This window comes from Nansenia antarctica (assembly GCF_963989245.1).
Source record: "Nansenia antarctica genome assembly, chromosome: 9".
Lineage (NCBI taxonomy): Eukaryota > Metazoa > Chordata > Actinopteri > Argentiniformes > Microstomatidae > Nansenia > Nansenia antarctica.
Genome location: NC_137679.1, coordinates 35786137 through 35811453, shown reverse-complemented (window position 1 = coordinate 35811453; position 25317 = coordinate 35786137). Strand labels below are relative to the sequence as shown.

The following is a 25317-nucleotide window of genomic DNA, read 5'->3' as shown; positions in this document are numbered from 1 at the left end:
TACTGTACATAGATGCCCTTCTGGGCTAATGTACTGGCGTCAATCCAGAAATGGCCAACCTTGCTTTAGGAGAGTCTCTGCAATGGTTAATTGGAAGCCGTGTGGCAAACGACTCGCAGAGATATTTACAAGCTAGCACCCAGATTTCACTAATTACCAGGGAGCTAGGTCGCTGTGGACTGTGTGGCGCTCCAGAGACACTGCGACAGGGACAGTCACAGACACCAGAACAAAAGAGAGACAGAGACACGGGCACATCCAGGCCCTGTGTTGCTGGCTTGTACAGAATTTTTAATAACCCCTTTTGATTAGACTCTGCCTCCAGCAGCTTATTTACGGCTGCATTTGGAGCAGGTTTAAAGGGCAGCGCCCCTGGGCGCTCAATTGCACTTCTATGAATTCAAATACGATGTCCTTGACACCTTGTATCCTGTTCCCATTTTGTACTATTTTTGTGCTTCGCCGCAACAGATGAGGGGGTCCTTAAACCAGCTGTTAACCTGTGTTTTTTCCCCCCCCCTTTACTCTGCAGAGTCGCTCCAGGCAAGAGGACCCAGAGCAGGCTCGGCTGAAACAGAAAGCTAAGGAGGTAAGCGAATGTGGAGATCATTACCCTTGACATTTCGAGACTTCAGCGTATTAATTTTTCATGCCTTGCTACATATGTAATGCCATTTAAAGTCTGACTTAAAAAGTTTGAGGAATTATTTGCGCTGATTGATGGAAAGTGGCTTCGTACCGAGCACCACACCAAGTAGATCCTCCTCTAATCTCTCGGTTTTCTCTCCCGATTAAATTTTGGGAAACTGCTGTTCAATGTGCACTGCGCTCTTAAAGAGACAGATTGGGGAGGCTTTTGAAGGTGTAGCGAGTAGGAGTTTCTTATTCTCCACAGCTCCATAGCCCTTTCCATAGAGCCATTTGCATTAGTAAGGCTAATAGAGGTCCTTTTAATGTCCCTGCTATATAGACATTTTACGCTCAAAACATTAAATGGCTTTGGTGCTGTAGATGCACAAATTGAAGCGTAGTTTTTTCACCCCGGATTTTAAAAAGAAAGCGTTACATTACACGAATCCCAGGTGGATACAAAAAGTAGACCACTCCTCTTTTTTGTGGTTGGTTAATACCTTGTGCAAAAATAAAATAGTTGTGATAGGCTGAAAGTTGGTGTATGTTTCTGTTTACACGCTCTAGAGTAGAAAATTACTTTTTTTTATTGATGACTGATTTTGGACTCTTTTGACCTTTCTCCCTCATGATCTCTAGAGAACAAGGACTTTTGACACCTACGGTACTTCCTGAATAAATACAGGGTTCATGAAAAATGAGAGGAAGAGCCCAGTGTAACACCATGGAAGATGTGATGATGATTGACCTGCAGTGGTTAATTGGAAGCCGTGTGGTAAACGACTCACAGACATTTACAAGCTAGCAATCTGATTTTTACAGACTAATTATCAGGCAGCTATGTCGCTGTGGACTCTGTGATGCCCCAAGAGACAATGCAACCGGGACAGACACATTCACAGGCACCAGAACTGTCCAGTCTAAGGCTGGTCTTCGATACCGGGCTGGTGTTCTGTCTCACTCTTCACTCAGCTCCCTGTGGAGAGATCTCACACCCAGGGCGAGAGGCATTGCCTCGGTTTAGAACCTTCAGACACTAGATCTCAGCCTTCAACACAAGCTGCCTGCATATGCAAATGAGTCAGTGTAATAGGCTGCGTGATAGGTTGGCCTGGGGGCCGTGTGATCAAAGTGGATCTCCTCCCCGTTAAGTGGCAGGCCCCTCGTCATCTGGATGGAGCCAGATTAGCTACCCTGAGACGCGTCGCTCGTGTGAGTCGCCACGCACACACATACTCATTTTCATTTGGAATTTTTGAAAGGGAGAGTTTGAAATTGTTACTTTATGTAATGTTCTGCTCGCGAGACAGGAACACGGATGTTTTTTTTTTCTTTCTCTCTCTCTCTCTCTCTCTCTCTCCCTCTCTCTCTCTCCCTCTCTCTCTCTCTCTCCCCCCCTCTCTCTCTCTCCCTCTCTCTCTCTCCCTCTCTCTCTCTCTCTCTCTCTCTCTCTATCTCTCTCCCTCTCTCTCTCCCTCTCTCTTTCTCTCTCCCTCGCTCTTTCTCTCTCTCTCTCTCCCTCTCTCTCTCCCTCTCTCTCTCTCTCTCCCTCTCTCTATCTCTCTCTCTCTCTCTCCCTCTCTCTCTCTCTCCCCCTCTTCTTTCTTTTTGCCTAATGGCCGTCGTTCCTCAGCCCTGTGCCTCTCTGGTGTTCATCACCTGACTGGCTCAGGGGGACGGAGCTGGCTGTTTGTGTCACCGCTAGAGTCTGTCTGCAGCTCACACATCTGCACAACTGTCATCAGGATAATGAGCCCGAGCTTCCCCTCCTTCACCACACACACTCACACACACACACACACACACACACACACACACACACACACACACACATACACATAATGAGCCCGAGCTTCCCCTCCTTCCAGGCGGCGGCGGGCGGAGGAGAAGCCAGCCTTTCTCTCTGTCTTTTTCCTTTCCTATGTCCCCTCGGAAAAACATTATTTGTGAAAAAGATGGAATGACACTGTGTTAGATACTTTTTTTCTATGAAGCTGAAACTGAGTTGGCACAGGATCTGTTTGTCACGGTATGTGTGGGGTATTGGGGAGCGTTGGTTACTTACTTACTTACTTACTCCTTTTCCTCACCGATGGGAACATAAGGCTTCAATGAGCTCTCTCCGTTGCATTCGGTCCTTGGCAGCATGCTCCACCTCTCCCCGTGACAGCTTCATCTCGGGTTGGTTAGCGTTGGTTAGACGTTAGCTAACTTTTTTCGAGGGTGTGTGGAGGGAAAGGAGGGGGTTTTTACTGGTGAATTTAACCCAGTCAGATTGAGAGTTGGCCTTGGTGTGCATGATAAACGCACATGCTTTCGTGTAACGCCATCTCACCCTCATGGCCCACCCAGGACCTCCTTTTCATCCTAACCCATTGCCCCCCACCCCCGTTCCGTACCGCCCTAGTCAGATAGCAAGAGGCATAAAGCCAAAGTGGTGTATCTTCTCTGTTTCCTCCATTCGCTAACATTCGCCCAAAAGGTCAGATGGGCTATTTTAGAAATGCCCCCAGTGAAAATCAATGGCCAAAAACGAGTATTTTTATTTTTTTATTTTTTTTGGTCTGTGCTCTGTCTGATACTCCATCGAGGCAGGAGGCGAGGCAGTGCCTAATCATCAGGTCCTCTCAGCACTGGGAGAGAGAGAGAGAGAGAGAGAGAGAGAGAGAGAGAGAGAGAGAGAGAGAGAGAGAGAGAGAGGGAGAAAGAGAGAGAGAGAGAGAGAGAGAGGGGGGGGAGAAGAAGAGAACCTAGCATAGATACATCACAGTGTCAGATACACAGACACACTGCGGCCATAGATTCATCATCACAGACCCCCGTCTGCAGGCGGCACAGGACAGAGGAGAAGAGGGGATGGAGGGGGGAGGAGAGGGGGGAGGAAGAGGAGGAGGAGGAGGGGAGTCAGGACAGAGGAGAAGAGGGGATGGAGGGGGGAGGAGAGGGGGGAGGAAGAGGAGGAGGAGGAGGGGAGTCAGGGCAGACACTCTGGCCAGCTGGACATAGAGAGAGAAACCCTCTCTCTAAACTCATCCCCAGGATCTCACTTGTTCCTGCAACTCTCTTAGTAGCTGCTCGGCTCTTTAGCCTCCGTAATCACTTGGGAGGAGTCGGTCAACTGTTGATCAGTGAGTTGGGGGGAAATTCTTTGCCTTTGTAAGGGCATGATTTTATTTTGATGATTGCCTTCCCCCTAGTTTCACTCTGCTCTTATCGAACTAGCGAAGGAAAATGCAGGTCATTGATGTTTCGGGCCATGGCTTTAGAATCTAATTTGTTGGAAACCATAAATAATTTATGGTAAATGTGTTATTGGAAAAGCCCAATTATATTTCATACATGCAATGGCATGGTTGAGTGGGGTTCTTTGTGCTTGAGGATTCAGACTAAAAGAAACATTTAGATCATTGAAATAGTTGGAAAATGGGTTAGTGAGTTATCATAACTTGAGACAGTGAGTTGTCTTAAGGCCAATGCAAACGGCGTGCGATTTTGTCGCACGACAACATTCGATTCTCAATTCACACCAATGAATGTGAATGGAGAATCGAATGTTGTCGTGCGACAATATTGCATCGCACGCCGTGTGCATTGTCTCATTCAAACCAATGGAATCGAATTCGGCGGTGCGTCAAAATTGGGGCTGTGTGCATTGGCCTTTAACGTGAGTGAGTTATCGTAACATGAGACAGTGAGTTATCGTAATGTGAGACAGTGAGTTATCGTAATGTGAGACAGTGAGTTATCGTAAAATGAGACAGTGAGTTATCGTAACATGAGACATGGCAGGTTCGGCACATGAGACAGTGAGTTATTGTAACATGAGACAGTTTGTTATCATAACTTGAGACAGTGAGTTATAGTAACGTGAGACAGTGAGTTATTGTAACGTAAGACAGTGAGTTATCGTAACGTGAGACAGTGAGTTATCGTAACGTGAGACCGTGAGTTATCGTAACGTGAGACAGTGAGTTTCGTAACATGAGACAGTGAGTTATCGTAACATGAGACAGTGAGTTTTGTAACATGAGACAGTGATCTACCGTAACGTGAGACAGTGAGTTATCGTAGCGTGAGACAGTGAGTTTTGTAACATGAGACAGTGAGTTATCGTAACGTGAGACAGTGAGTTTCGTAATGTGAGACAGTGATTTATCGTAATGTGAGACAGTGAGTTTCGTAACATGAGACAGTGAGTTATCGTAACGTGAGACAGTGAGTTTCGTAACGTGAGACAGTGAGTTATCGAGTTATCGTAACATGAGACAGTGAGTTATTGTAACGTGAGACAGTGAGTTATCGCAATGTGAGACAGCTACGATAAACTTGGGTCAAGACAGGAAGTAGAAAGTGTGGTTGCGGCACCACAGGAAGTGACATCAGTGACTGAAGATGAGAAGACGGACACAGCTGCACACGGACTCCTGACACTCCATCTCTGTGCATAATGCACATGATCCATTCTCCATAAGAATGGAGTTTAAATGCTTTAATGACAGGCTATCACTACCCAGTATACCGTCGTTTCTATAAGGACTTTGTGTGAGGCTGCTCTTCTCACCACTATTGTTAACTAAGATAGTGTGCACTTGGTACTTTCAGCTCTTTCAGAATGACACCCCTATTATGAGCAGGGCCAGCACTTTGCCAGAGGGAGGGGAACGGGGAGGGGGTGGGAGCCCCTCTCTTCCCTCCCCATCCACAGCCGGATCTGTGTCCTTGCAGCGATGCTCTAGTTTCGCTCAGAGTGATTCCAGACTTGTGTGAAACAGAGAGCTGTCCAATGGGAATCTCTCAGCTTTTTGTTAGAATAATTTTCTTCAAATATTTTTCCTCCTCGGGCGTTCCGAGATTTTTTCTTGCCTCGTTTGCACACCAGGATTGCATGAAATGTCTTGAACCACGCTGCAATGAATTCTGCCCTCACTCAACTCTCAACCTTGTGTGCCTCTAATTAAAGAACGAGCCCTATATACGTCCTAGCTGGATGCATAAACATTCCGCACATCTCTGGATATTATACATTTTTATCACCTTGCATACTATCCACCGGAATGAATATTTTGCATTAGTCCACTTATTTGAATTGTGATGTAAGACACATGATGTTCATGATTGCCCTAGCATCCTCCACAGGTGACCAGGTCACTCACAGATTGTCAAACACCCACGCAACATGCACCATCATCCATGTACTGTGCTTCAGTATGTCAGAGGACAATGATACAGTGCATTACATGTGTTGGGGCTGTTATCGGTGTAGTCAAAGGGCGCTCATCGAGAGGCCTCTCAGGAACAGGCGTGCCCTCCTATTATGCTCCAGGTGAAAGCCTGCCAGTCTCCCCTAGTCTGGAACCATTTGTTTTCTCGTTTTTATCATATCGATTTTAAATATATTTCATTTTTCTGTCCCAAAACAGGTGTATTTCCTCCCTGACATGTGCCATGTTGGCTTTTAAACACACTCCTGGAGATAGTCAATACATAGTATTGTGCATACATAGTTCACGCTCTCTACAGGAACGGAGAGTTTAAATAAGTATGTGTAACCCGGGAATGGTTATTAGAAATGCAGATGTAGATACAGTATATGCATATCAGATATCCACACGTCTTATCAAATATTTTCCATTGTTGAAGTGTTTCAACAGTGTTGTTTGAAAGATCAAAGTGGTTTGTTTAATTATTAATTTAATTATCACATAATAAAGATCTGTTTTTTAAGTCGCAATATGCACAGGCTACTGAATAGTTCACTGTAGCACTATTCTTATTTGTTGCTTTGTTGTCGGTAGTTTCAACTTCTCACTTTTTTTTCTTCTTCTTCTTCTTCTTCTTCTTTTCCTCAAGACATAGCGTAGGAAAAAACGAGCCAGGCTTTTAAAAATACCTTTGGTGTTCCTGTGTGTTTTAGAATATTACAAAGTACTGTAATGAGAAGGAAAACAACAGAAAAAAAGGAGATTTGCCTCAGAGCGAGATAGCGGCTCGTTTTCTCTGCGAAACAAGCCTGTAGGACCAGTTTCTCTTTGTGCGCTGTACCACTCCTTGGGACTACTGCACCAGGGGAATTGGGTACGCTGAGCTACGCTCGTGGCGAGGTGCCAGCCTCTCTGCCTCCGATAACAGCGAGAGGAGGCAGGAGGGGAGGACACGTTTCAATTAGGGAACAAACACCACACACACAGAGAGAGGAAGGAGAGAGCGCAACAAAAAAAAACACACAAAAAAACCCCCTGACCAGCTTGGTCCTGCAAACCTCTTCCTCCTTCACCCTTCTGACCCCTCTCTCCGCCACACCTGCACGGACCGCTCTCACTCCACCGCTCTGCCCCCTTTTTTCTTTTTAGAAATGCCATTTGTATAGAAATTCATGGGGGAAGGAGGGTAAAGAGGGTCTTTGTGAGGTGATTCTAAGTGTGCCAGCGTTGCCCGCATGTTTCCATTAGATTGTCATGTTGGCTAATGAGAGCGCGGCAGCATGATTCACCTTGTTAATTAGAAGGACTTGCACACCGAGGTGCCTGGGGGCAGTGTGAGAGAGGAGCCCGGCTCAGAGCCCCGCCAGTCGCCCGCTGCCTGTGAAGATTCTCCTCTCATCTACCTTCCTTACTTTTTTGATTTGGTAAAAATGAATAAATCATTGAGATCGTCCTCTTGGAGTGTGAATATCTGAGTTCACATCTTTTCCCAGATGCAAATTACATGTGATCAATAGAAGGTGACGAGCGCCGAATCTAACTTAGAGGAAAGACGGAGAGAGAGAGAGAGAGAGAGAGAGAGAGAGAGAGAGAGAGAGAGAGAGGGAGAGAGAGAGAGAGAGAGAGAGGGAGAGAGAGAAGACTGCTAGCTCAAGCAAGGTAGCATAGGAGGGAGACAAAGCGATAGGAACATTTAAAGTTGGACAGTTTCCCTTAGATAAGCGTTATTTTTAATGATCGCCGCTTTCCCGGCGCTCCCGTGTAATGCTCCTTGAATATGCTTATCGGTGATTTCTGGCTTCTCCTGTTTAACTCATTCTTAAAAAAAAAAAAAAAAAAAAAAAAATCTTCAAATGTTATTATACAGAATAATAATACTAGCTCTGCAGATGGGTTTTGTGCTTTATACACAACCAATTTGTATCCAGCGAGTTACACCCATTTCAGACAGAGTCGTTTTACACACGTTTTTTAATGTCTGCAAATAAGTTGCAAATGAATACGAACTGTAGGGTCATGATAGTGGCCCTCACATACTGACCTTAGCCCCAGGGACGGTTGAGAGCTCTGAATAATTGGTTGTTGGCTCTGGAAACCGTTCTGACGTACTCAGCTTCGGAGAAAATATGGCACAGGGAGCCAAGACTACAAGAACACACATGTGGGTTTCATTTCCAAAGGTAAAGTATACTATACGTGACTACAAACAGATCCCCCCCCCCTCTTTCTGGTCAAGAAGACACTTGCACTACTGTACTGTACGATTTAGCTTTTTTCCCCCCCCACACATAAAAAAAAATCTGTGATGCAATAAAAAATAATGTTGCCTGGATTAGTGACTTCCATCTGCGAATGCTGTAGTTATTAACTGATGACCATTTGCAGAATAAACACTAGTATAGGTTTATATTGTTACAAATACTGTCATACATAACAGACAATATTCTTCCCTTGAACTATTTCAGATACATTTTTGACCAAAGTCATATTTGTCTAAATCTAAACCTGTAGACTATAACAGTAACACACCCAACCCACACCAGCAGGTCAGAGCTGAAACTGGGGAAGACATGGCAGGTTGGGTTAGGGTTAGTACTTGGGTCAGGGTTGAGATGAGGTTGGGGATACAAAGAGCTAACCAGCTTCAACCCCCACCCCCTAGCTACCCACCAGGCATCTCAGATGAAGAGAAGCTTTAGAGTTCACAGATGTTCATACAACTGAGAAACAGCCTGGCCTCGTATGGTTGCACAAACAAAATCAGCTGTGCTGGTGCACAAATCAGCTGTGTTGGTGTCGGTGGGGGTGGTGGGGGATGAAATCCATGGACTTAGCTGCATACGTTAATACACACACACACCCTCTTCAGGGTATATGAGCCCTTGTGGCCTTCTGAGCTTCCCTGCTGTGACCCCTCGGACCTGGTCTGGGCTTGGGAGGGGGCAGGGGGGCGGTGGGGGGGTGCTGCCCTTCCCTGCATTGCCTTTATGCCCGGCTCTCTGAGAGGCAGAGAGAGCCCCCTTGCTCCTCCACAGCCCCACAGCCTGCCCGTGACGTCAGCCCCTACTCTGTGCTTTCCGCTCCACCAAGGACATCTGTCTGTAAGCGTCTGGGGGACCGCTAGCAACCCCCCGGGCCAGAGGGGGAGAGAGAAGCCTTTGTTAGAAACCAGCACAGATAGAAAATGGCAGGCAGGCAGGTTAGCCATCATGGCTAACATCGTCTTTCTCCCCGTGTGGGTTAATCTGGGCTGCCTGTGGGTCTGCCTCGCCTTGCCCCGCTCCACAGAGTTTTGCATCATGAGAGAACATGTGCTTTGTTTTTTCTTTTGAAGGAGAAGGAGAAAAAAAAAACGATTTTATTTCGGTTTTCGGCATTTGGCTCAGGGAAGCATTTACACAGTTCAAATCATCCAGGGCGAGGATGAACGAAAGGGGTCGTAATATTGTATTAGATGAACCGAGCCTGGTACATTTCTCCTCTTAGGATATTTCTTATTGACTGTTTCCTGATGTCATTCGACACTTTTTTTTCCAATATTGTTGTAATTATTTTTGAAAGTATTAATATTGCTTCAGACTATTACTGTTTGACTTTAGCTGTTGTTTTTTTGCATTAAAACAAGAGCCTGCATCCAGTGTAGCTTGGCTATTGGGGAAAGGCATCGATTGAGGCCTCTTTTGGGAATTTTGCATCACATCTTAGAAATGTACTACTTCGCTTGACCTTTGTAAATAATTTAAGCTTACAAGTCTCATTCCCTGCTTCCAAAGGGCATGCGGGCATGCTGCAAGGACTGGTATTTAAGAGACTAGGCTGCACGAAATACTTACGCAGAAACATTGATCGAACCTGGCAAATATATACATGTTTGGAATTGGTTACTCTTTCTGTTGCGCTTCAGTTACAGCTCTGAGGGATCTTACTGATGTTGGTGGGGACGCCGTTCTTTAGGTTAGCCGTGTCAAATACTGTCCCAGCCTAGCCTAGCCTAGCCTAGCCGAGCCTAGCCGAGCCTAACCCAGCCCAGCCCAGCCCAGCCCAGCCCAGCCTAGCCCAGCCCAGCCTAGCCGAGCCTAGCCGAGCCTAACCCAGCCCAGCCCAGCCCAGCCGAGCCCAGCCCAGCCCAGCCAGCCCAGCCCAGCCCAGCCTAGCCCAGCCCAGCCCAGCCCAGCCTAGCCCAGCCCAGCCCAGCCTAGCCCAGCCCAGCCCAGCCAGCCCAGCCCAGCCCAGCCCAGGTCTGCAGTCATCTGAAGTAGAGCTAGAGCCATGGCACCGTGGCACCAGAGAGCCCAGATTGAAATCAGTCTGGGAGCATCACGGCCGGTCCATGGACAGGAAAGGCAGACTGTAGAGGGTTGCAGATGGCGAAAATGAGGTCTGCATTTATCATACAGTCATAAATCTGAGAACGCAGGCAGTTGCTGCAGGCGCTGTGAGCTCATGCCTGGTGCCAACTGCCAGGCAGAGATGCCTGCATCCGGGTGCCATCAGTGAGATAGCAGACCCAGCGATGCCGGCCTCTCGGCTCACTGCTTTACCACGGAGACCAGGATCCTTTGAGGTCAGGGCCTGGGGAGCTTTTCATGTTTGTGACCATGCTTTAACAGGGTTAACGTTGATACCATTGATGCGTCTGATATGTGTACCCAGGCTGTGAACGTCTATGTCTACTAGCTGGCAAGGCTAGCTTATGGTGCCTTTCCACCGCCCCCCCCCCCCTCCCTTCATTTGCATAGCACTGCCTTGATTCACATCTCAAACGCCTCACCTGAATCGCTTCCTGAACCTGTGATATCATTACGGTTGATGGTGTTTGTTAGTCATAGTTGAAACTGCTTCTTCTCCCTCAAGACCCCGGGTTACTTTTAGCACATATCCCTGTAAAACGGATGAGGACCATGTTTAATGCGACGGAAAATGCATGGTAAACACCAGTTAAAAGTTTGGCTTGGATTTCTGGTCGGTTGTTATTGCGGCTTTTTTCCCCCTAGTGTATGTTGTCAGTGTGTTTGAATTTTGCAACTGTTTTGCTATGCTAAATGTGAAGTGGCAACACCCTAAAGGGCATACTTTGCCAGAGGCTTTTAAAAAGTCAGAGACAACTGCATGCACACATTTCGGATCGGCCTTGTAAACCAACGCAACCTTTCACAGTGCACCATCCGAAAAGCAACATGAAATATTTCCCCTGACCAGAGAACACACACACACACACATGCACACACACATGCACACACACGCACACACACACACACACACACACACACACACACACACACACACACACACACAAACACACACTGTCTCTCACAAACACACATTGTCTCTCTCACACACACACACACACACACACACACACACACACGCAGATAACATAAAAGAACATGAAAGACATCAAAGAGTACATTGATTGTCCCTGTTCACTTCGACCCAGGCCTCTCCCCCATCGGGCGGGCAGACGGGCATGCGTTCTCCATGCTGTGGCCGGGCTTGATGGGCACGTGGGCGGCGAGGGGGAGAGGAGATGACGCCCTCTGTGTCGCGCCCCCGGGCTCTCACACGTCTGCCCAGCAGAAAGGCCAGCTAGCAGCCACGCCGCCTCCCCTCCGCCCCGCGGCCACACATGACATTACCTCAGGCGGCGCCGCGCCACACTCCCCCCCCTTTACACATCACAAACTGAAAAATCACAATAGGGCATGTGACCAGCCCTCCTCAGACTCTGACACGAGTGCTGCTAATGCCTGACAACATGCTGCCATCTTGTTTGCTCGGGTTTGGGGAGGGAGGAGAGAGACAGGCAGGCGTTAGAAGGTTATTTCCCACTGGTGGACTCTCTGAGTGTGGGTGTGAGGGGCATTGCCCAGACTTGCCTGTACTTATGGAAATGTGCACAATGAACACAATGTTCATTTATTCACTAGATGTGTAGCATTGACTCAAGAGACAGCTGTCAGTTTTCTCTGACATAATGTTTAAAAAAAATAAAAAAAATAATGCTTATTACTGCCGCATCACCTGTGAATGGCATCAGTAGTTAGTATTTAGTCCATAGAGACACAATGAGAGACCACTTGAAGACTGTTGTAAACTGTAAACTACATCAAGTAGTACTGAAACGGCATTACATGTTCTCAAATTCACATGTTTGTATGGTCCACAAATGTCCTTAGCAATATTTATTCTATCCTTGATAATGTATGTGTGTATTGTTGTACTCAAATGCCTGAGATAACTCTTATCTCACTCGTATTTTACATGTGTCCAATCGAGTAATTCATTCATTTGTCCAGAAGTCCTCTGACCCATGGAATACTGAATGTTCACGTTAATGCTAACCGGTGCCTGTTGCTTTCTCTCAATCAGATGCAGCAACAGGAGATGGCCATAGTGAGGCAACGAGACGCCAACCTGACTGCGCTAGCTGCTATCGGACCTCGGAAGAAACGCAAGATGGACTCTCCTGGGAACACGTCGTCAGTGACCGAGGTGAGGGCCAGGGCCTCTTTAATGTTGCTAATTTATCCTTTGTACTACTGCTGGTTGCACATCCCTGGTCAATGAGATCACTCTTTAACCTTTGCACTACTGATGTTTACAATACTACCTTTGCACATACTGTATATTGCACATTGCACATACCTCTTTGATATAGCCTCTTTTATACATCTGCACATTAACTGTACGTAATCTACCTTAACTGTACATAGCTCATAACTGTATCCCTAAACTACTGTACATGCCTTACTGTACCTATCACTATCATTGTCATGTTCTTTTGTATCAAGTTTTTTTCATATCATGTTTTTATATCACTTTTTATATCACACAACTGCATTTCGTTGTCTAGTACTTGTACTCTGCAATGACAATAAAGTTCAGTGTTTCCTTCAGGATTTTTCACATTAGTGGCGGAGCGGTTATCTTTCGCGCGCGCGCAGCGTAAGATAACCGGAGCGGTTATCTTACGCGCACTGGCGCTCAAAACAAAGACGTAGTTTCACCAAAAACTAGAGGGTGGCAACAATTATAATTTCTTAAATAGCGGTTAAGTCATTAAAGCCGAGCAGGTGATTTTATATAGAAGGTGATCAAATACCAAGATATCCTACAGCTGCAGCGGAACATGCGGAACGCGCATTACACACACACACACACACAGAAAGATCAATACGAAGTAGGCCTACATGAGAGTACACGCACAAAACCGGCTAACGTTACTCATTAACTGTTTACACAAGTAAAATCACAGTGTGACAGTCAGATGGAGCATTCGGTAAACAACAACAGCAAGGTAATGCTATCAGTTGAGTTAAAGAAAACCAACTCTTACCTTTGAGGACACCAACATGAGCCCTGCTTACCCGTACCTCCGCCGTTCTGTTCGTGGTGATTTTAGAAGGCAATAGATTATTTTTGCCCCGCGCATATTGCTATGAATAGTTCGAAGCTAGGTGCTTGCACGTTAGGTGCGAGAATGCTCGGTTAACCCATTAGCGGGAACATTATTTGTTTCACAAAATAGGCTGATTTAATTGACCATGAACATCAGAGACTACATTACGAATGTTCATTTAAAATACTCTATACTGAGCACTGGTATAAGAACATGAACCTGAGAACAGCAGTAAATGCAATAACCCACAGTCGTCGCTGATGATGTTGCATTTTCGATTAGGATACGGGATTAAAGGCACCGGCGACGGGCTAAAAGAGAAATCCAAAATGTCCCGCTAAATCACAAAACTGTTTTGAAAGCGCGTCGCCTCGCGCCGCGCGCCTGTTGAGTCTCGATTGCAGTGCGAACACAAACGACGAGGTTAATTGCAACATTGTAACATATTGTAAATAACTACGCCCTAAATCGTAACGAAATGTAGGTCTGGAAGCGGCCTAAATCTAGCTTCAATCTGCTTTTTTTCTGTTCTCCGGTCATAATAACTCGCTGCCTTTCTGCGCAGCCTGAATCAAAGTGGATTGTCTGAATCAATTAGTGGCGGAGGAAATTCATTCGTGGCGGCCCGCCACGAATAAATGCATATAGAGGAAACACTGAAGTTGAATCTAATCTAATCTAATCTAATCTAATGCTAATGGAGCAGAAATATGAGCACTAAGTAGGATTCAAGGTCAATGTACTTATTACCCACTGTAAGCTTGTATGGCAAACTCAATATGTATTTGAGCTTATGAATTTGGCTTATGGAAAAAATGCATCACAAAAATCTTTTTTCCAGCTATATTAGTAACTAATCACAGTTAGCCACATGCTAGTAGCTACTAGCACACATATCTCCAATATCAAATAAAACTATTTTAGCACATTCAACAATCTATCTAAAATATCTGTATTTACATGCTATTACGCTTTGTATAAAAGCTTGCTATGTTTGTCTCCAGAAATGTTTGTTGTCATGGTGTTCTTTGATTGTGATGCAATCGCTTTACCAGCATTCTCAGATATCATCTCATAAATGTATTGAGCATGATGCATGTGGGCCGTAACCACATACAGTAGGCTATGGACTTCTATCTTATGGAATATTTGACTCTGGGGGTGCTCTTGAGCCAAAAGGGGTCCCCTAAATAGTCAAATATAATATCCCTAAATGACCTCATAGGACAGAAAGGGGTACACCTCCTCATGCACATAAGCATATGCTTATTTTGCCAACATGTGTTAGACTGTGTGGTTTAATGAGGCAAAACATTTGATTGATGATATTCCATATGGGACCCTCATATGGTAGGACCTCAGGTACAATGTCATATCTGAAAATGGGGTTTCTATGGAATACACTGAAAGGAATAAACCTCTATTAGATACCCACAGTGGTATGGTCACAGGTGACAAGTGTGCATGTGTGGCATGGCTTGATTGGACTGGTTTTGTATGGATAGTTGGTGAGTTGCACGGATGACGTGCGCTTAGTTATTGGAACAACACTATTGCTGATCCAGATGTTGGAGTAAATGTGAGGTACCTCACTCCTTTAGCCGGGGCGTTTGGCGTGTCGTTGTTTGGTACGCTGCGCTGTCGTTGTTTGGTACGCTGCGCTGTTGTTGTTTGGTACGCTGCGCTGTTGTTGTTTGGTACGCTGCGCTGTTGTTGTTTGGTACGCTGCGCTGTTGTTGTTTGGTACGCTGCACTGTTGTTGTTTGGTACGCTGCACTGTCGTTGTTTGGTACGCTGCACTGTTGTTGTTTGGTACGCTGTGTTGTTGTTGTTTGGTACGCTGCGCTGTTGTTGTTTGGTACGCTGCACTGTTGTTGTTTGGTACGCTGCGCTGTTGTTGTTTGGTACGCTGCGCTGTTGTTGTTTGGTACGCTGCACTGTTGTTGTTTGGTACGCTGCGCTGTTGTTGTTTGGTACGCTGCGCTGTTGTTGTTTGGTACGCTGCGCTGTTGTTGTTTGGTACGCTGCACTGTTGTTGTTTGGTACGCTGTGTTGTTGTTGTTTGGTACGCTGCACTGTTGTTGTTTGGTACGCTGCACTGTTGTTGTTTGGTACGCTGCGCTGTTGTTGTTTGGTACGCTGCACTGTTGTTGTTTGGTACGCTGCACTGTTGTTGTTTGGTACGCTGCGCTGTCGTTGTTTGGTACGCTGCGCTGTCGTTGTTTGGTACGGACGGTGATCCGTGCAGGGTCGGGTACGCAGTGTGCCGCCCTCTGAACTCCCATGCGTATTCATTTACAAAGTGGATGAAGATGAGCAGATCAGCAACCTACCGTTAGAGGGCTGAGCCAACTACTACCTTAGCTAGAGATCAAGGAGGGACCGGGAACAGGGTGCTTTGTTGGTTTGTTTGTTTGTTTGTTTGTTGTACTTATTACAGAAGTGGATTTGTTCATTGTGTTTCTCAATTGTGTTTCTCAGTTTGGGGGAATTTGGGGGAATTTATCTATTATACTACATGGAAAACCCCAGTTTTGCTAAGATAAGGAAGATGGTGTGAGGGTATCTGTGATACGTGAACCAATATCCACGTTGACAAAGCCAGAGCATGTTCACATATTCCCATATGACTTACCCAGTCTGTTGTTAATTAAGAGGAATTATGGCATTAAAACAGAATGTTCTCCTGTTGGAGGCTTTAAAGAACACCCTGGGTATCACATTTCTGCAATTTACAGCTATACATTAAGTCATGCACCAGAACAGTTTGCTCAGATACATTATTTTTTTTGAACTGTTCAAACCATGATATTCTTCTGAGTAATGCTATGAATATGATGAATCTAAAAAAAGCCTGAATTTATGCCAATTGGTCATTTCAATAACCTGCTTATTCAGTTGTATCTTCACATCATTCGCTTAGTTGCAATCTGCTGCATAAAAGCATAATAATGCACACAGTATAAAAAGCATAAATAACAAAATAAAAGCATTACTTCTGGTCCTTGAGTGCTCTGCCAACCTCTTTCACTACATTTTTTCCTGATAGCTATGTGAGCTATGTCCACCCTTTGCGGCAGAAAAAAGAAAAAACGCTCTACAATTTGGTTTCCAAAGGCAGTCACACAACATAAACATGAATACATTACTCCAGAGCTGTTTTTAACATCTTGTCCACGTTTAATTAGGGGGGCATAATGAAGTGAAGTCATACCCCCCACCAACCCCCCCCCCCCCCCCCCCCCACCCCCTCCCTTTCTGAGCGATTGCGTGAGGGGGAGGAGAGGAATCTTAACTTATTTTCACTTCATTTTCACCTCCTCACATTTCTTCATTTCACATGGGCTGGAAGCGCCGGCGGCGTTCTCTTTCCCTTCTCCAGAGCAAAGTGAATGTGACTTTTCTAAGGGGGTCACAGGATGCCTGGAGGCCTGTGGGTGTTACTGGACTGTTGCCTGCTCTCAGCTTCACTGAGGGGCTTGTCATAGATTTCATCTCCACAGAAATGGGCCGGGGGCCCCTGGCCAGGAGCGCAGGCAGCAGCCAGCATTATGAACGGCCCACGCTGATTATTTCCCTCTGACATCGCATCCTGAGCTTTCCCGCATTCATCCCAGACAAAGGCGGCCCTTCAGTGCTGCGCCAGAGCTCAAATTAGGAAGAGGGGGATAATGACCTTCTTGAGATCCTGCACCGCTAGCAGAGCTCCTGTTGAAACCCCCCCCACCCCCCACCCCCACCCACCCATCTCCTTTTCCTCTTCCGACCACCCTTTCGCCGTGTTCTGACCGTGACAGAATTCAGGTGACACAATTTTGGTACATGTTTTTTTTTTTTCTTCTTCTTCTTCTTCCCCCCCCCCTTTTCCCTTCATTCGGTGGTGCCTTGGCCGAGCTTGGGCCTGTGCCTGGACACAGACTGCCTGTGGGTCTGAAACTGATAGCCAGTCAAGACTGGAGTGTCTGTCTCCAGCCTGATCGGGTCTGCAGGAGGGAACAAAGGGGGTCTTACAGGGCTCCGCAGGGCGGATTAGTTACAGGGAGCCAATGGGGGCCGTTCACAGGGTGGAGGAGGGCCCGCTGTGGCCCCAGCGGTGGGTCACAGCACAGGCAGGGTCCACTCTAACCCCCCCCCCCCCCCCCCGCCCACCCCCCATCCCCCACCTTCCTCCATCTCCACCTCTACCCCCCACCAACACACACCCCTGCTCTCAGCAGAAATTGTCTTTTGAAGTGCTGTACAAAGCCAAGCGGTGGGCTGGAGAAGGAGAGAGGACGAAGTGGGAGGAAGGAGTAGAGACAGGGCTGGTAGAGGTGGAGTAGAGGCAGGGCTGGTAGAGGTGGAGTAGAGACAGGGCAGGTAGAGGTGGAGTAGAGACAGGGCAGGTAGAGGTGGATTAGAGGCAGGGCTGGTAGAGGTGGAGTAGAGACAGGGCAGGTAGAGGTGGAGTAGAGACAGGGCAGGTAGAGGTGGAGTAGAGGCAGGTAGAGGTGGAATAGAGACAGGGCAGGTAGAGGTGGAGTAGAGGCAGGTAGAGGTGGAGTAGAGACAGGGCTGGTAGAGGTGGAGTAGAGACAGGGCAGGTAGAGGTGGAGTAGAGGCAGGTGGAGGCAGGGCAGGTAGAGGTGGAGTAGAGGCAGGTGGAGGCAGGGCAGGTAGAGGTGGAGTAGAGGCAGGGCAGGTAGAGGTGGAGTAGAGGCAGGGCTGGTAGAGGTGGAGTAGAGACAGGGCTGGTAGAGGTGGAGTAGAGGCAGGTAGAGGTGGAGTAGAGGCAGGGCTGGTAGAGGTGGAGTAGAGGCAGGGCTGGTAGAGGTGGAGTAGAGGCAGGGCAGGTAGAGGTGGAGTAGAGACAGGGCTGGTAGAGGTGGAGTAGAGGCAGGGCAGGTAGAGGTGGAGTAGAGACAGGGCAGGTAGAGGTGGAGTAGAGGCAGGTAGAGGTGGAGTAGAGACAGGGCTGGTAGAGGTGGAGTAGAGACAGGGCTGGTAGAGGTGGAGTAGAGACAGGGCTGGTAGAGGTGGAGTAGAGACAGGGCAGGTAGAGGTGGAGTAGAGGCAGGTAGAGGTGGAGTAGAGGCAGGGCAGGTAGAGGTAGAGTAGAGGCAGGTAGAGGTGGAGTAGAGACAGGGCAGGTAGAGGTGGAGTAGAGACAGGGCAGGTAGAGGTGGAGTAGAGACAGGGCTGGTAGAGGTGGAGTAGAGGCAGGTAGAGGTGGAGTAGAGGCAGGTAGAGGTGGAGTAGAGGCAGGGCTGGTAGAGGTGGAGTAGAGGCAGGGCAGGTAGAGGTGGAGTAGAGACAGGGCAGGTAGAGGTGGAGTAGAGGCAGGGCAGGTAGAGGTGGAGTAGAGGCAGGGCAGGTAGAGGTGGAGTAGAGGCAGGGCAGGTAGAGGTGGAGTAGAGACAGGGCAGGTAGAGGTGGAGTAGAGACAGGGCAGGTAGAGGTGGAGTAGAGGCAGAGCAGGTAGAGGTGGAGTAGAGGCAGGTAGAGGTGGAGTAGAGGCAGGGCTGGTAGAGGTGGAGTAGAGGCAGGTAGAGGTGGAGTAGAGGCAGGGCTGGTAGAGGTGGAGTAGAGACAGGGCTGGTAGAGGTGGAGTAGAGACAGGGCTGGTAGAGGTGGAGTAGAGGCAGGTAGAGGTGGAGTAGAGGCAGGTAGAGGTGGAGTAGAGACAGGGCTGGTAGAGGTGGAGTAGAGGCAGGTAGAGGTGGAGTAGAGGTAGGTAGAGGTGGAGTAAAGGCAGGGCTGGTAGAGGTGGAGTAGAGGCAGGTAGAGGTGGAGTAGAGACAGGGCTGGTAGAGGTGGAGTAGAGACAGGGCAGGTAGAGGTGGAGTAGAGGCAGGTAGAGGTGGAGTAGAGACAGGGCAGGTAGAGGTGGAGTAGAGGCAGGTAGAGGTGGAGTAGAGACAGGGCTGGTAGAGGTGGAGTAGAGACAGGGCAGGTAGAGGTGGAGTAGAGGCAGGTGGAGGCAGGGCAGGTAGAGGTGGAGTAGAGGCAGGTGGAGGCAGGGCAGGTAGAGGTGGAGTAGAGGCAGGGCAGGTAGAGGTGGAGTAGAGGCAGGGCTGGTAGAGGTGGAGTAGAGACAGGGCTGGTAGAGGTGGAGTAGAGGCAGGTAGAGGTGGAGTAGAGGCAGGGCTGGTAGAGGTGGAGTAGAGGCAGGGCTGGTAGAGGTGGAGTAGAGGCAGGGCAGGTAGAGGTGGAGTAGAGACAGGGCTGGTAGAGGTGGAGTAGAGGCAGGGCAGGTAGAGGTGGAGTAGAGACAGGGCAGGTAGAGGTGGAGTAGAGGCAGGTAGAGGTGGAGTAGAGACAGGGCTGGTAGAGGTGGAGTAGAGACAGGGCTGGTAGAGGTGGAGTAGAGACAGGGCTGGTAGAGGTGGAGTAGAGACAGAGCAGGTAGAGGTGGAGTAGAGGCAGGTAGAGGTGGAGTAGAGGCAGGGCAGGTAGAGGTAGAGTAGAGGCAGGTAGAGGTGGAGTAGAGACAGGGCAGGTAGAGGTGGAGTAGAGACAGGGCAGGTAGAGGTGGAGTAGAGACAGGGCTGGTAGAGGTGGAGTAGAGGCAGGTAGAGGTGGAGTAGAGGCAGGTAGAGGTGGAGTAGAGGCAGGGCTGGTAGAGGTGGAGTAGAGGCAGGGCAGGTAGAGGTGGAGTAGAGACAGGGCAGGTAGAGGTGGAGTAGAGGCAGGGCAGGTAGAGGTGGAGTAGAGGCAGGGCAGGTAGAGGTGGAGTAGAGGCAGGGCAGGTAGAGGTGGAGTAGAGACAGGGCAGGTAGAGGTGGAGTAGAGACAGGGCAGGTAGAGGTGGAGTAGAGGCAGAGCAGGTAGAGGTGGAGTAGAGGCAGGTAGAGGTGGAGTAGAGGCAGGGCTGGTAGAGGTGGAGTAGAGGCAGGTAGAGGTGGAGTAGAGGCAGGGCTGGTAGAGGTGGAGTAGAGACAGGGCTGGTAGAGGTGGAGTAGAGACAGGGCTGGTAGAGGTGGAGTAGAGGCAGGTAGAGGTGGAGTAGAGGCAGGTAGAGGTGGAGTAGAGACAGGGCTGGTAGAGGTGGAGTAGAGGCAGGTAGAGGTGGAGTAGAGGTAGGTAGAGGTGGAGTAAAGGCAGGGCTGGTAGAGGTGGAGTAGAGGCAGGTAGAGGTGGAGTAGAGACAGGGCTGGTAGAGGTGGAGTAGAGACAGGGCAGGTAGAGGTGGAGTAGAGGCAGGTAGAGGTGGAGTAGAGACAGGGCAGGTAGAGGTGGAGTAGAGGCAGGTAGAGGTGGAGTAGAGACAGGGCAGGTAGAGGTGGAGTAGAGACAGGGCAGGTAGAGGTGGAGTAGAGGCAGGTAGAGGTGGAGTAGAGGCAGGGCAGGTAGAGGTGGAGGAGAGGCAGGGCTGGTAGAGGTGGAGTAGAGGCAGGGCTGGTAGAGGTGGAGTAGAGGCAGGTAGAGGTGGAGTAGAGGCAGGGCTGGTAGAGGTGGAGTAGAGGCAGGGCTGGTAGAGGTGGAGTAGAGACAGGGCAGGTAGAGGTGGAGTAGAGGCAGGGCAGGTAGAGGTGGAGTAGAGGCAGGTAGAGGTGGAGTAGAGGCAGGGCTGGTAGAGGTGGAGTAGAGACAGGGCTGTTTGAGGTGGAGTAGAGACAGGGCAGGTAGAGGTGGAGGAGAGGCAGGGCTGGTAGAGGTGGAGTAGAGGCAGGGCTGGTAGAGGTGGAGTAGAGGCAGGTAGAGGTGGAGTAGAGGCAGGGCAGGTAGAGGTGGAGTAGAGACAGGGCTGGTAGAGGTGGAGTAGAGACAGGGCAGGTAGAGGTGGAGTAGAGGCAGGTGGAGGTGGAGGCAGGGCAGGTAGAGGTGGAGTAGAGGCAGGTGGAGGTGGAGGCAGGTAGAGGTGGAGGTGGAGGCAGGGCAGGTAGAGATGGAGTAGAGGAAGGGCAGGTTGAGGTGGAGTAGAGGCAGGGCAGGTAGAGGTGGAGTAGAGGCAGGTGGAGGTGGAGGCAGGGCAGGTAGAGGTGGAGGTGGAGGCAGGGCAGGTAGAGATGGAGTAGAGGCAGGGCAGGTTGAGGTGGAGTAGAGGCAGGGCAGGTAGAGGTGGAGTAGAGACAGGGCTGGTAGAGGTGGAGTAGAGGCAGGGCTGGTAGAGGTGGAGTAGAGGCAGGTGGAGGTGGAGGCAGGGCAGGTAGAGGTGGAGTAGAGACAGGGCTGGTAGAGGTGGAGTAGAGACAGGGCAGGTAGAGGTGGAGTAGAGGCAGGGCAGGTAGAGGTGGAGTAGAGGCAGGGCAGGTAGAGGTGGAGTAGAGGCAGGTGGAGGTGGAGGCAGGGCAGGTAGAGGTGGAGTAGAGACAGGGCTGGTAGAGGTGGAGTAGAGACAGGGCAGGTAGAGGTGGAGTAGAGGCAGGGCAGGTAGAGGTGGAGTAGAGACAGGGCTGGTAGAGGTGGAGTAGAGGCAGGGCAGGTAGAGGTGGAGTAGAGACAGGGCTGGTAGAGGTGGAGTAGAGGCAGGGCAGGTAGAGGTGGAGTAGAGACAGGGCAGGTAGAGGTGGTGTAGAGGCAGGGCTGGTAGAGGTGGAGTAGAGGCAGGTAGAGGTGGAGTAGAGACAGGGCTGGTAGAGGTGGAGTAGAGACAGGGCAGGTAGAGGTGGAGTAGAGGCAGGTAGAGGTGGAGTAGAGACAGGGCTGGTAGAGGTGGAGTAGAGGCAGGTAGAGGTGGAGTAGAGACAGGGCTGGTAGAGGTGGAGTAGAGACAGGGCAGGTAGAGGTGGAGTAGAGGCAGGTAGAGGTGGAGTAGAGACAGGTGGAGGCAGGGCAGGTAGAGGTGGAGTAGAGACAGGGCTGGTAGAGGTGGAGTAGAGACAGGTGGAGGCAGGGCAGGTAGAGGTGGAGTAGAGGCAGGGCAGGTAGAGGTGGAGTAGAGGCAGGTGGAGGCAGGGCAGGTAGAGGTGGAGTAGAGACAGGGCTGGTAGAGGTGGAGTAGAGACAGGGCAGGTAGAGGTGGAGTAGAGGCAGGTAGAGGTGGAGTAGAGGCAGGGCTGGTAGAGGTGGAGTAGAGGCAGGTAGAGGTGGAGTAGAGGCAGGGCTGGTAGAGGTGGAGTAGAGACAGGGCTGGTAGAGGTGGAGTAGAGACAGGGCTGGTAGAGGTGGAGTAGAGGCAGGTAGAGGTGGAGTAGAGACAGGGCTGGTAGAGGTGGAGTAGAGGCAGGTAGAGGTGGAGTAGAGGCAGGTAGAGGTGGAGTAAAGGCAGGGCTGGTAGAGGTGGAGTAGAGGCAGGTAGAGGTGGAGTAGAGACAGGGCTGGTAGAGGTGGAGTAGAGACAGGGCAGGTAGAGGTGGAGTAGAGGCAGGTAGAGGTGGAGTAGAGACAGGGCAGGTAGAGGTAAAGTAGAGGCAGGTAGAGGTGGAGTAGAGACAGGGCAGGTAGAGGTGGAGTAGAGACAGGGCAGGTAGAGGTGGAGTAGAGGCAGGTAGAGGTGGAGTAGAGGCAGGGCAGGTAGAGGTGGAGGAGAGGCAGGGCTGGTAGAGGTGGAGTAGAGGCAGGGCTGGTAGAGGTGGAGTAGAGGCAGGTAGAGGTGGAGTAGAGGCAGGGCTGGTAGAGGTGGAGTAGAGGCAGGGCTGGTAGAGGTGGAGTAGAGGCAGGTAGAGGTGGAGTAGAGGCAGGGCTGGTAGAGGTGGAGTAGAGACAGGGCTGGTAGAGGTGGAGTAGAGACAGGTAGAGGTGGAGTAGAGGCAGGGCTGGTAGAGGTGGAGTAGAGACAGGGCAGGTAGAGGTGGAGTAGAGGCAGGGCAGGTAGAGGTGGAGTAGAGGCAGGTAGAGGTGGAGTAGAGACAGGGCAGGTAGAGGTGGAGTAGAGACAGGGCAGGTAGAGGTGGAGTAGAGGCAGGGCTGGTAGAGGTGGAGTAGAGACAGGGCTGGTAGAGGTGGAGTAGAGACAGGGCAGGTAGAGGTGGAGGAGAGGCAGGGCTGGTAGAGGTGGAGTAGAGGCAGGGCTGGTAGAGGTGGAGTAGAGGCAGGTAGAGGTGGAGTAGAGGCAGGGCAGGTAGAGGTGGAGTAGAGACAGGGCTGGTAGAGGTGGAGTAGAGACAGGGCAGGTAGAGGTGGAGTAGAGGCAGGTGGAGGTGGAGGCAGGGCAGGTAGAGGTGGAGTAGAGGCAGGTAGAGGTGGAGGTGGAGGCAGGGCAGGTAGAGATGGAGTAGAGGCAGGGCAGGTTGAGGTGGAGTAGAGGCAGGGCAGGTAGAGGTGGAGTAGAGGCAGGTGGAGGTGGAGGCAGGGCAGGTAGAGGTGGAGGTGGAGGCAGGGCAGGTAGAGATGGAGTAGAGGCAGGGCAGGTTGAGGTGGAGTAGAGGCAGGGCAGGTAGAGGTGGAGTAGAGACAGGGCTGGTAGAGGTGGAGTAGAGGCAGGTGGAGGTGGAGTAGAGGCAGGGCAGGTAGAGGTGGAGTAGAGGCAGGTGGAGGTGGAGGCAGGGCAGGTAGAGGTGGAGTAGAGACAGGGCTGGTAGAGGTGGAGTAGAGACAGGGCAGGTAGAGGTGGAGTAGAGGCAGGGCAGGTAGAGGTGGAGTAGAGACAGGGCTGGTAGAGGTGGAGTAGAGGCAGGGCAGGTAGAGGTGGAGTAGAGGCAGGGCAGGTAGAGGTGGAGTAGAGACAGGGCTGGTAGAGGTGGAGTAGAGACAGGGCAGGTAGAGGTGGAGTAGAGGCAGGGCAGGTAGAGGTGGAGTAGAGACAGGGCTGGTAGAGGTGGAGTAGAGGCAGGGCAGGTAGAGGTGGAGTAGAGGCAGGGCAGGTAGAGGTGGAGTAGAGGCAGGGCAGGTAGAGGTGGAGTAGAGACAGGCAGGTAGAGGTGGAGTAGAGGCAGGGCTGGTAGAGGTGGAGTAGAGGCAGGTAGAGGTGGAGTAGAGACAGGGCTGGTAGAGGTGGAGTAGAGACAGGGCAGGTAGAGGTGGAGTAGAGGCAGGTAGAGGTGGAATAGAGACAGGGCAGGTAGAGGTGGAGTAGAGGCAGGTAGAGGTGGAGTAGAGACAGGGCTGGTAGAGGTGGAGTAGAGACAGGGCAGGTAGAGGTGGAGTAGAGGCAGGTGGAGGCAGGGCAGGTAGAGGTGGAGTAGAGGCAGGTGGAGGCAGGGCAGGTAGAGGTGGAGTAGAGGCAGGGCAGTTAGAGGTGGAGTAGAGGCAGGGCTGGTAGAGGTGGAGTAGAGACAGGGCTGGTAGAGGTGGAGTAGAGGCAGGTAGAGGTGGAGTAGAGGCAGGGCTGGTAGAGGTGGAGTAGAGGCAGGGCTGGTAGAGGTGGAGTAGAGGCAGGGCAGGTAGAGGTGGAGTAGAGACAGGGCAGGTAGAGGTGGAGTAGAGACAGGGCTGGTAGAGGTGGAGTAGAGGCAGGGCTGGTAGAGGTGGAGTAGAGGCAGGGCAGGTAGAGGTGGAGTAGAGACAGGGCTGGTAGAGGTGGAGTAGAGACAGGGCTGGTAGAGGTGGAGTAGAGGCAGGGCAGGTAGAGGTGGAGTAGAGACAGGGCTGGTAGAGGTGGAGTACAGACAGGGCTGGTAGAGGTGGAGTAGAGGCAGGGCTGGTAGAGGTGGAGTACAGACAGGGCTGGTAGAGGTGGAGTAGAGGCAGGGCAGGTAGAGGTGGAGTAGAGACAGGGCAGGTAGAGGTGGAGTAGAGGCAGGTAGAGGTGGAGTAGAGGCAGGTAGAGGTGGAGTAGAGGCAGGTAGAGGTGGAGTAGAGACAGGGCTGGTAGAGGTGGAGTACAGACAGCGCTGGTAGAGGTGGAGTAGAGGCAGGGCAGGTAGAGGTGGAGTAGAGACAGGGCAGGTAGAGGTGGAGTAGAGGCAGGTAGAGGTGGAGTAGAGGCAGGTAGAGGTGGAGTAGAGGCAGGGCAGGTTGAGGTGGAGTAGAGGCAGGTAGAGGTGGAGTAGAGGAAGGTAGAGGTGGAGTAGAGACAGGGCAGGTAGAGGTGGAGTAGAGGCAGGGCAGGTAGAGGTGGAGGAGAGGCAGGGCAGGTAGCGGTGGAGGAGAGGCAGGGCAGGTAGAGGTGGAGTAGAGACAGGGCTGGTAGAGGTGGAGTAGAGGCAGGGCAGGTAGAGGTGGAGTAGAGGCAGGTAGAGGTGGAGTAGAGGCATGGCAGGTAGAGGTGGAGTAGAGGCAGAGCAG

At 50.4% G+C, this 25317-nt stretch overlaps 1 protein-coding gene across 1 annotated transcript in view; it reads left to right on the top strand.

The window, feature by feature from the left end:
• LOC308165578 (transcription initiation factor TFIID subunit 4) overlaps window positions 1–25317 on the top strand; it is a gene marked incomplete at both ends in the record, with an annotated part of 90079 nt that overhangs the window by 39870 nt on the left and 24892 nt on the right. The window contains 2 exons of the mRNA XM_080539727.1: window positions 533–589; window positions 12201–12323. Coding sequence (XP_080395853.1) covers window positions 533–589; window positions 12201–12323 — 180 coding nt within the window. The remainder of the gene's footprint in view (window positions 1–532; window positions 590–12200; window positions 12324–25317) is intronic.